This window comes from Hypomesus transpacificus, unplaced genomic scaffold (assembly GCF_021917145.1).
Source record: "Hypomesus transpacificus isolate Combined female unplaced genomic scaffold, fHypTra1 scaffold_146, whole genome shotgun sequence".
Lineage (NCBI taxonomy): Eukaryota > Metazoa > Chordata > Actinopteri > Osmeriformes > Osmeridae > Hypomesus > Hypomesus transpacificus.
The window spans coordinates 385,952-397,769 of NW_025813717.1; the positions used below are offsets into that span (position 1 = coordinate 385,952).

At 47.2% G+C, this 11,818-nt stretch overlaps 1 protein-coding gene across 1 annotated transcript; it reads right to left on the minus strand.

Annotated features, from left to right (window-relative positions):
• Nucleotides 1-448: 448 nt before the first annotated feature.
• Nucleotides 449-9,229, minus strand: gpr37b (G protein-coupled receptor 37b). Its single transcript, XM_047051291.1, has 3 exons — nt 7,345-9,229; nt 2,110-2,893; nt 449-1,759 (listed from the first exon to the last, which is right to left on the minus strand). Exons 1-3 carry the CDS (start codon nt 8,392-8,394, stop codon nt 1,620-1,622), a joined length of 1,974 nt encoding a protein of 657 aa, XP_046907247.1. The 5' UTR covers nt 8,395-9,229; the 3' UTR covers nt 449-1,619.
• Between the last annotated feature and the right edge of the window lie 2,589 nt (nt 9,230-11,818).

Sequence of the window (11,818 nt, forward strand, 5' to 3'; positions counted from 1 at the left end):
AGAACCCTCCTCCCCACTGTAGTGGGAGTACGTTGCGGAACAGAGTTCTTGGACTTCCATGATTTTTTCTTTTTCTCTTTCCGGATGTGTCTTGGCATCTGCTTACTGTTCTTTCTGACAGCTAATTCTGTTATGGGGATAAACTGTCATCTTTGCCATATCACTGCAAACACACAAACCGCAGATGCCTTGACTTGCGTCATCGTTGTATAACACTGCAGAATATATCATAGAGGAGAGCATCATATGCAAGTTGTAAGGACTTGATGCATGTTAGCTGGGGAGCTTCTGGTCTTAAGATACTATGGAGCTATTGTTGACGTGTCACTCTGTTAGGTTTTTAAATCAAATGTTTACAAAAGCTTAGCTTAAATGGTAATCCAGTCAAAAAATTGCTATGGTTTCCCATAGACACAAAAGACAAGACACAGCTGTACACTTAGAAATTTAATATATGGTTCTTGAGATAAAGTTCTTCTTTTTTATAATCAAAGGGACAATAGTCGCTATAAAAAGCTATTATACAAACTGGCTACTAGACGTACAACTGTGTTTGCTTAGAACATCTTCTGGTATCAAATACAGACATATTTTGTTCTGAGTGAAGAAGATACTTACAGAGCTACAAACCATTTTTTTATTCTTTTTTTACTGATTAACTAGATTCACTTCAAGTTTAAATGACAGTACCACACAGTCAGCCACTGATAATAAGTTACTCCCAGTACAATGTAGAGATAAATAAATCGAGACCTTCCGTGTGACAATAGTAGAAGACACAACAGACGGAAAAACAGAAACAGAGAAAGAGAGAAAGGTGTTTGGCAGTGCAGACTCTTATGTAAAATCCATTGCAATACAATTACAGTCTGTTAATGGCCACACACAGGAAGTTGAACTACATTACGTTTGTAAAGTTTGTATATTCCTTCTTCTCAAGAGCACCAAAAGGTGTAGAATACAGTATGTACAGCCCAGTGTAAGGCATGAGTATGTGAGTGTAGGTATAGAGAAATTCCAGTCTAATTCATAACTCATTTAGCTAGTCCGCTCTTTTCCTCAAGTGAAACCATCCTATTCTAGCACCAGTCCGGTCCAGTTTGCTGAGTCCAGCCCAGTTTAGTTCATCACTGTGAGAACCCTGTCTCATCAACCGACGGGGAACCGTTTCGAGACATTGTGTTGTGGTTGTGTTGTAGTTGTGGTGGTAGCGCGTCTGTTTTGGTTCTGTAGTGGTTGTCTCATCATCAAAGTCTTTAAGCATTTGTGGTTGCGTTTGTGGTTATGTTGTGGTTGTGTTGGAGTGGTGCAAAGGTTGTGTTGGGGTGATGTAAAGGTTGTCTTCGGGTGGTATAGAGGTTGTGTTGGGGTGGTCTAGAGGCTGTGTTAAGGTGGTGTAGAGGTTGTGTTGGGGTGTAGTAGAGGTTGGGATGGGCTGTAGTAGAGGTTGTCTCGGGATGGTGTAGAGGTTGTCTTGGGGTGTAGTGGTTGTCTCAGGGTGGTGTAGAGGTTGTCTTGGGGTGTAGTGGTTGTCTCAGGGTGGTGTAGAGGTCGTCTCGGGATGGTGTAGAGGTTGTCTTGGGATGTAGTAGAGGTTGTCTTGGGGTGTAGTGGTTGTCTCAGGGTGGTGTAGAGGTTGTCTCGGGGTGTAAAGGTTGTGTTGGGGTGGTGTAGAGGTTGTCTCGAGGTGGTGTAGCGGGCGTCTCAGGGTGGTGTGGAGGTTGTCTTCGGGGTGGTGTGGAGGTTGTGTTGCACAGTCCTACAGATGACATTGTACCTTCAAGTTCACAATGGGCCTATGTTATCCGTGCCTAGGTTATACTTGTGTATGTAAAAGTGTGTGTTTGGCCAAAGTTACTAGTGTTCCTACACCTGGGAGATCAAACATTATTTGATTCTGTTACACAGTAGGACACTTTAGTGAGTGTAGAGTACAACATTACTACAGTTGTACAGTCTTTACAAAGTGACCCAGCTTATGTGTGGAGCTGCTGAATTGTTTGGGGTCATCCATGCAATCGTAACAGGTCCTGTGTGTTTCTGCCGCCAATGTGTGTGTGTAAACCGTTTATTCCCCCTAGCAGTGTGAGCCCGCCGGCGTGTAATTACTGAGCTCTCGGCGTATGGTACTGAAGGGCGACAGCTCCAGCTCGGTGGTGCACTCGTGTTCGTTGTCGTCGCTGGCGGTGGCCGACGAGTGGCCGTGGCTGCAGCAGCAGCAGCAGCAGCAGTCCAGGAAGGCTCGCCCCAGGGGCCGGCACAGGAGGAGCAGGAGGGCGGGCGTGACGGCGGCCCGGCAGAAGAGGAGGAGCTGCGAGAGGAGGTGGAGCACAGCCATGGTCCTCTCAGGCACGCCGGCCGCCATGTAGGCCGAGACGATGTTGCAGATGTTCTCGGGGACCACGCAGGCGCCGTAGACGATTGCCAGCGCCACCACCGTGCAGTTCATCTGGCTCTCCAGGCGGATCTGCTTCTTGTTGCCGCGCACGCTCGCCTGCTCGGCCCGGCGGATCTTGCGGGCGGTGACCAGCGAGCAGCCGATGGTGAAGAGCGTGGGCAGGCAGAAGTAGCAGCCGAAGCACCACCAGAGGCGGGCGCCCTCGTACGTCAGGCCCAGCACGTAGAGGGTGTCGGGGAGCGACGAGGAGATGCGCACCACGCAGCGCTCCTCCGGCGGCTCGTCCGGGACGCCCGTGTCCTCCAGCACCAGCTGGCGGATCAGGAGCTCGGGGAGGGCCAGGAGAAGGGCCCCAACCCAGATGACGGCCAGCTTGGCGGTGGTGGACGTGCAGTTCTCGATCATCTCGTAGTACATCTGGACGTTGGTGGCGGCGCGGAAGCGGTCGATGCAGAGGGCGCACAGGGTGAAGGTGGTGACGCCCAGAGATGCCACCTGGACACACACACACACGTGAGACAGCGGATAAACAGGCCGACGCTAACACAGTATATCTGCAGGTTCAGCAACACAAAATGAATGGCAGGACCGCTTTTGCTACTCAGAGCCAATATCTGTGTTATTTCGGTGCCTGGGTTTACAACTGGGATCTATTATCAGTGTTGTAGTGTTCGATTTTAAATAGCTCACAGTGGTGGAAAGTGCCTCTTAACAGCATCTGAATGGTCCAGGGTTATTAATGTATACACTTTTCTCAATGACCAGTAAAGTGAGGCCTCTCACTCTCTTTCTGTCTGGCTCACTCTTTCAATCAGATATGTCTCTCTCTCTCTCTCTCTCTCTCTCTCTCTCCTCTCTCTGCCTCTCTCTCTCGCTCTCTATTCTGTCAGCATCCCTCCCTTTCCCACCCATCCGTGTCTCTCTCCCTCTCCATCCCTCCTCTCTTCCTCCCTCACTTAATTAAGGCTCGCTCCCAGATGGCCCCTGTGGGGCTGGGTTAGAGTGCTCCACACACGCGCACACACATCCTGCAGAGAGGAGGAGAGAGAGATAGAGTGAACGAGGGAGAGGAGAGACAGAAACCACACAAGGCTCATGGATCTCTGCTTGATCTGTTCTGCTCTAATGGAGGCAAGCCAGACAGAATACAGGAGGTCACACAAGCCATGTCTTCCATAGACTGGTTTACTGTAACAGATCCGATCTGACATTCTGATTTTAACACAATCTCTCATGTCTTTTCCGAAAAAATTTCAGTTTTAACTGTTTTCCTTCCTACGGTATATCTTTGTAAGAGTGCATTACTATGGCAACAGAACCGCCGGCAATGTGCCAAAATCTTGTGACTGCCTCCATTTGTTTTTCTCACCGTAACAAAGACAGAACACAATGTTGTGGAACATTCAAATTCAAATGATGTCACTTTCTGTCAGCATGTCCATCTGTCGACGGGCCTACAGGCTTGTCAACATGTCGAACAACTATCTATCTGCCCGCATGTTTATCTGCCTGTCTGCCTGCCCGTTTGTCTGGCCCTCTGCCAGTCCGCCCTTTTGTAAGTTGGCATCTAGGATGAAACATCTACGTGTACCATGGCACACCCAGGTGCAAATATGCTGAATATTCAATAGCTCTAACGCAGAGCTGAAATGCCGCTGAGTCGAGTGACTGTCACACACACACAAACACACACATTGTGGGCTGCTGTGGCATTCAACACCACAGGCAACGGACTTTGATCCCCTCTCCCGGGGACTGCAGAGTTGAAGCAGAAACACAACAAGTGCAGATTTGTACAACAATAATCGAGCTCGGCCTGTATGTGAGTGTGTGTGTCACACGAGGGAAAACAATCTCCATACGACTGTGGGAGCCCAACCCATGTCGTGTTAGCCATTTCACGTTAGCTGCTAGCGTCTGGTGTCAGTTTTACTACAGGTAATAGAGGTGCTCCCTGGTGCTGGCTTTACCAATGACCCATTCATTTCCTCCTCACTTCCTGTCTGCCAGTGAAGCACAGACCCCATGTCGGTAATTGGGAAACCAGATGACAGGCGAGGCCCACGTCAGCCATCTTGGATGCAGAGCCACTGTCAGGATAATGACACTTATCTGTTGACAAATGGGGCTAGCCTAGCATTCGACAGACACGCGTGTGAACACACACACACAGACACTGGGGAAATGGGCTAGAGGAGATGGAGGCTATTATTTTTATATTATGTTTGTGTGTGTGTGTGTGTTCCAGCCATGACCATAAGTCTTCGGTAAGAGATGCTGTCACAGAGTCATCATTCAGGCACAACAACAGGCATATAGATGGGCCAATCGCAGAGACAGAAGCAGGGCCTACACGCTCTCCTCATTCATGTTTAGACCGCCATTACACGCGTTGGTATAACACCTGGCTGGCTCTTTCCAACGCAGTATGACACTGTTTTTGAGATGAAAAGATATAAGATCCTTCCATTCTATGATAGACGACAAACTATGCCTATTCTGAGTTTTCTTACATTCTCAATGTGTTGCTGAGATAAACTGTATTCAATTAGGTCTTTTTCTAGATCACAGGCCCTGTCACACTAATATGCCATTATTAAACGAATTAAAATACATACATTTCAGAACAAAACCATTCTGGAACGCGCAGACTTGTTTTGTAAATGTTTTCCGAAACAGAATGTTTGCGTTGTGATGTCATTTTTGAGGTTTCAGGCAAAACAACAGCCACTCATCTTCCAACAAAGAGCTGAATAGGATAATTATCAGCTTACATCCATTATGTAGTAGGCCTAATTATATACACTGAATAATTTACATATCTTCCAATTAACTATCATGTCTGTGCCCATTAGACAGCTTGAGTAATAGTGAGGGCAGATGATCTGCTCTGTGTGTGTGTGTGTGTGTGTGTGTGTGTGCCTTCTCTCTGTAGATTGGGTTTCATCACACTGAGCTTGGATGGCCGAGGGCAATGATCAGTAGTGGGCTGGCCATCCCACCCATCTGGAATCAGTGTGTGTGTGTGTGTGTGTGTGTGAGGATACCAAGAGTGTGCTCACATGTGGGTGCTGTTCGACATGTGTGTATAATTAAGTATGTGTGTGCACGTGCGGGAGTAACGTGCCTGCGCATAATGGTGCTTTAGCCCGTGTATGCGATTCGGGGTGTGTGTGCGTGTATCCGTGTAGCTGATGTATGTCGAGCTATTACCACCAATCTCTGCACAATGCAGTGTTCCACCTCTAACCTCCAAGGCTCCCGATAGAAGGACTCATTCCCCCACAGCAGACCAAGATGAGTTTATCTGTGTGCAGACAGCCCAATCTCAGCCCGCTCTCCACCTCAAACGGTCTGGAGAGGGCCTATCCATCCGTCTATCTGGCGCTCACCGTTCACTCTCAAACCTAAAGTGATATTCACCGGGCTGGGGTCTGTTCAAATAACATCGGTCTCAGAGAACCACAACACAGAGAAGTCAAAAATGTTCTATAAAGGAAGGATCTGATATGGCACTGAAGATATCGTTTTTACGTGGTCTTCAACTCTTGCTGTGGAGAGATGAGTCGCCTGAGGCTGTATTCCTCTCTGTGTCAGATGGCTTGTTTTCAGTAGGGCTAGGGTCTACTCTTGGGTTGTGGACGGGGGAAGAATGTGTGCGTGCGTGTGTGTATGAGAGAATGAAATAGAGACATAGTGAGCTCACAGCATGTGTGCTTACGCTGGTTGATGTGTGCATGTGGGCCTGTCTGATGGTGTCTTGTGTGTGTGTGTGTGTAGGGGGAGGGAGTGTTCGTGTGTGTGATCAGGCTGCAAGTGATGCTGCCCGAGGCTGCCCCTTTTCCCCATTGAGTGTCCTCACACACACACACACACATGCACGCACAAACACAGCGCCCGCAGTCCTACTTCACTCTCCACTTAACCCAAATTCAGTCACAGTGGATCAATGTTGAGCCCACAACTAAGAACACACACACACACGTGATGCCCAGTCTCCAAAAGACTGACCCGCAACATGAGGGCCTTGATGCCAAACTGTATGTCAGCAGTCTTTCAAATTCTCACTCCCTCTTTGTCCCTCCTTTCCCCCTAACACACACACACACACAGCAGCCAGACAGTCTATGCCTCAGAGCCTTTCTCTTCCAACACGAGTGCAGTCTTCAGCAGTCCTACCTCTCTTGAAGGCAACCTAATATGGAGGCAGTTTCACTACCACCCCATAAGCACAATAGAGTAAGCTGCTGTGTGAATCTGACACTGGCCTCATCACAATGACTCCACAACTCCCCGATACTGAGGAGCACCTGCAGGAGGACTGGTGGATGCCTGTGCGAGCATGTCTGTGTTTGGTTATGTGAGAGAGATCTGACCACTGTGCTATGTTTGTGTTCATTAAAGGTACAATAGGTAAGATTTGGACAAAAAAAAAGAAGGTTTTGTCTGATTTTAACATGTCCTCTGAGAGTTGTTTAGAAACATAGAGCTCAGTGCCAGTATAATATGTATTTATGGACCAACCCGGTATGTTCCAGCAATCCTGGTTCAGGCAATCACCTTTGGTGATGCGTGCCTTCCTCCATGGCTTATTTTGTGAAACAACAGTTAATCAAACTCAAGCTTCAGCTCAGTCAAGAATTGAGGGCGTTGTTTCTCATATCAGAATTAATGAGCTGTGTGTGTGTGTGGTGTGTGCGTGTTTGTTTGTATGCCAGAAAGTGATGTTTTCCAGTTTAAAGTGCTGTGTTGTTACAGTGACACAGTATCTTGACAGGAACAATGACTTTCTCCCTGTTATGATGAACTAATCTAAATAGTGTTATGACCACACTATAACCACAAATATATAGGTCTACCGAATTTGTAAATATTACACAGAAGTGCTTCAAAATAGGAAAAATGCATAATAGAAGAGAATAGAAGAGAATTGTATTGTTGGCTACCTCAACATAAGGGACGACTTTACAGGTGAACTCTCCTAGAAGCCAAGACTTGGTCAGTTCGTGGAAAATCACCAGGGGCAAGCAGAAGAAGATGAGAGCAAAATCCCAGACGGCCAGGTTAGCTAAGAGAGAGTTGGAGATGCTTTTCATGTAGTAGTTTTGACAAACAATACAGAGAATAGCAATGTTCCCCGCTATACCAGCCAAAAAGATTATGGCAGAAATGCACGTGATTGCGTATGCGCCATATGTTTCACTGGTCACTGGGTAAAAAGGGTTTTTGATTTCGTTTCCAAAATCCTGGGTGTTAGGAGGGGTCATTGGCGTCGCGTCCCATGGGTTCTCCTCTCTAAAAGTAAAAAGTTCATTTCTTCTTGTGAAGAAGTCGAGAGGGAGATCGGTTGAGGTAAGTGCTACAGGCTTGGGCAACGGTTCCCATGGTGAAAGAGGGGCGCCCATCGCGTCTGTCGGAGTCTGTGTTAAAGCCATTGAGCTTTTGTTCAATCTTTTTCTACCCCTTTTAAGCGCTTTCTTTTCGTCTTTTGTGCCTCTTTTGCGTCGGTCGCTCTCACTTTGTTCCTCTCGCAAGCCAATTGAATGGGGCTTAGCGGCATTGTATCGACCAGGCGTCCCCATAGTAGCGGGAATCTCACCATTCAACTTTCTCCTTTTGCTGTGATGGGAGTCCCTGCGTGGAGTCTCCACGAAATCGACCGGTGTTACTGTCCAGTTGGAGTGATGTTTGTATACCATCCGTCTCGCTCCAAACATTGATGTCCGTGTAATTTTCCCATGAGTTGAATTAAAGCTGTCTAACAAGGATTGGAACCTCTCTCTTGAAGACGCACCTGTGGCGTCCAACCCGGAGAGAGCGCGCTCGCGGGCTTTGTTTGGGGGGCCATCTCTGATGATCGACTGAGCGGTCCTGTGTGTATTGTTGGCGTACCCCCCAGCCGTGTCTTTAGTTCGTATATCACCATTGTTTTTCAGAGATATAACCTGTACATTCCCCAATATCACAAACAACGTCCTTAGCAGCAAAATCCGCATGGTTCAGATTATTTGGCGCAATATATAGCCTAGATATATCCTCAGAAAGCCATAGTCTGCTTTAAGTAAAACTCATTTTCAGCCTACACCCATTCTGGCATAAACAGATAACTTACAGCAACAAGGACAATCCCGAACGTTGCATTTGATTTGCAAACTTGTAGCTCATATTCAAATGCATGTAGGCTACAGTATGCAGGCGCTTGGGTTGTGAGGCGCTCCACACTGCAGATCAGCTGTTGGTCTCCACCTCCGCGGTTTGGTCCCAATCCGAAAGTAAATGCTGTGTTTTGTGAAAAAGGATGGCCCATCCAAGTCCGTATCCAACATTAACACGCCGCATGAAAACTAATTTGACCGCCGCTACAATACTGTTGCATAGCCTCTCCGTTCACTGCAAACCTGAGTTGCGGCCAAGCAGCCCCTCTTCTGTCAGTGAGGGTTGTGGGCTGGGTCGCTTCGGAGCGGAGGAAGGGAGGGAGGCTGTGCGATGCTGTCCGTGGCACAGAGAACAGAGAAGGAGGCGCGGCTCTGACCGTCTCTCTCTATCGCTCCACACTTGCTCCGTTGGAGCTCCGCGGTGGGCTGGGCGTCTTCGAAAGGACTGGGGAGGAAAATGGACTCCCCTGGCGGCTAACCCTGATCTGTCACTCCTCATCTATCAGACTCTGCCTGCAGACTAGGTTATACCGCCGCTGGCAGTCAACCACGCCCGACGCGATAATAAATATATTACCACAGCTGATTATGCACAGCGATATCGCAATCGACCTGGCTGACACCCCTTCTCTCTACAGGACATGATGACGGAAGGATATCCAGTTAAAACCAATGTGATTACGTTTCCCCGGTAGCCTATAACACGAGTCAGGGTGTGAAACTGCAGTAGCTATACAGATTGCACCATTTAACATGTAGCCTACCGGACGTATTTCCTCGGGGGCACGTGTGACATCCCCTATAAACGAGAATATAGCCTAAAGATAGCAACATGAGGATAATGATGTTACCCATGTGTAATAATGTGCTACAATGTCTAATTTAAGATGGGACTGTTCTATTCAATAATTTTCTCTTCTTCTCTTTGATTTTTCTGTTGTGATATGTGACCCAGTCTAGTAAATATCATTTTCAAAACAGCGCTGTTGTCACTGGCTTGTGCAGAAGCCCAAAAGAAAAAAGGTTTTGAGGAGACAGACAAGCTACAACATGCTGTCTTTCAAGCTCCTAAAAAAGGGTAGGAAAACGAGATTTTTTATAGATTACACATTGTGAAAAGCTGTCACAGCTAGCTATGGTTCTGGTTAAAAGCAAAACGGTTGGTTGATGATTGGATACTGACAAAGCAGTCCGTTGATGATGTAAATACATCAGTATGGCCCCTGCATCAAGGTTACTGAAATGCACGCATCATATGGCTGCCCATAGACCACACACATAGGGGTTGTCCAACACACACAAACACACAAACACAAAAACACATAATAAACATAAAAGTTGGCATTGGCACCGGTGTGTCTGAAACCAGAAGCAGATGTTGAGATTTGGAGGAGCAGGGTGAGTTGGCAGTGACAGCACACAGCGATCCAGCAACCTTCAAGATCAGGGAGATGTGAGGTTTGGGCCAAGTCTTACCAGGGGAGGACTGGGGAGCCAGGCAAGACTAATGGAGAGGGGAGCCAGGCAAGACTAACGGAGAGAAGATCCATCAAAGTCTTTGTTGCATTGTGACCTTGAGAAGTTATTTAGTGTCTGGATTTGAAAGCCAGGTGGATTACAGACACACTACATCCAATTAACATGTCTATCGTATGTAAGGTCCACAGAGGATTGTTCATCCAAGCAACGTCTGCATGTGGGCTGGAAGATAAGAGAGAATATCTCACACGAGTGCACGGAATGGTACACAAAAATGCAGGCAGGCAAGCAAACATGCGTGTGGGTGCACACCCACATGCATACAAACACACACACATACACACACACACATACACACACACACACATACACACACACACACACACACACACACACACACACAAAGACAATGCATGCAAAAATACACATTAATTCTGGTCACACATATAGACACAGGTGTAATGACATACACATACATCAGTGCTGGTCACACACACGTAAATGCTGGGCACACAGACACACACACACACATATAGCAGCTTAAGGATGGGTTTACTGGAGCATGAGAGGACTGTACATGGAAAGGCCATAAAGATTTCATGGGTGTCTCTACTGGCACCATGTCACAATGAATTATACAACCATCCAAATTCATCAATTTAATTTATTAAATTTCTTCATCTGGGTAAACTCTGTTTTTTTAGACTTTGGCTGAACTTAATTATTTACCCACTCATATTCCCTTTGCAGTATTAGCTCAACATTTTTTCATTTGAGTGATGAAAGACCCTATCCAGTTGCATGTCTGTTATAATGGTAGTGAAAAAACAGTGGAATGATTGATAGGTGAATCAAAGCCGTTGATTGTGTCTTAGATTTGTGTTTCTTTAAACATCCCCAGCAATAACAATGGAGAAGCCCAAACACATACTTAGCACAACAGTACCACCTGGTGGCCATTTAGAAAACTGGAGCCAATTCATCAGATTGACTTCCGTGTACACGCACGAGTAGGGTTTGTTTGAACATTGGCAACAACAACAAAAAATAACTTAATAATAACACTGCCCCGGCTCTGTCATTAATTATTAGTGCAGAAGTTTCAGTGGTGACTTGCTCAATCACCCCTAAATGTAATCTCAGCACCCCTAAAAATAATATCAATAAAAAATAATAAATACAAATTATTATTGTTTATTATCATTTGATGCTGGAAGTTCATGGATGACGAGCTCTCCCTCACGGCCCACATTGCCGCAGTCTCCCGGTCTTGTAGATTCACCCTTTACAACATCCGGAAGATCAGGAGATACCTGTCTGAGCACTCCACCCAGCTGCTAGTCCAAGCACTGGTCCTCTCCAAGTTGGACTACTGCAACTCGCTGCTTGCTGGTCTCCCAGCATGTGCAACCCGCCCTCTTCAGAGGATTCAGAACGCAGTGGCCCGCCTGGTCTACAATCTACCCCAGACGCTCCCATATTACCCCGCTCCTCATCTCTCTCCACTGGCTACCCATAACGGCCCGCATCAGATTCAAGACCCTGGTAATGACCTTCCGAGCGGTGAACGGGACTGCACCTGACTACATCAAGTCTTTCCTCCAGCCTTACACCCCCACCCGTCACCTACGGTCTTCTTCAGACAACCGCCTGGTGGTCCCACCGCTCAAGACTGCCCGGTCCCAACACAAGCTGTTCTTCTGCCTGGCCCCCCAATGGTGGAACCAGCTCCCCACCTCCATCAGGGACACTGACCACTTTCAAGAAAAGGCTCAAGACGCACTTG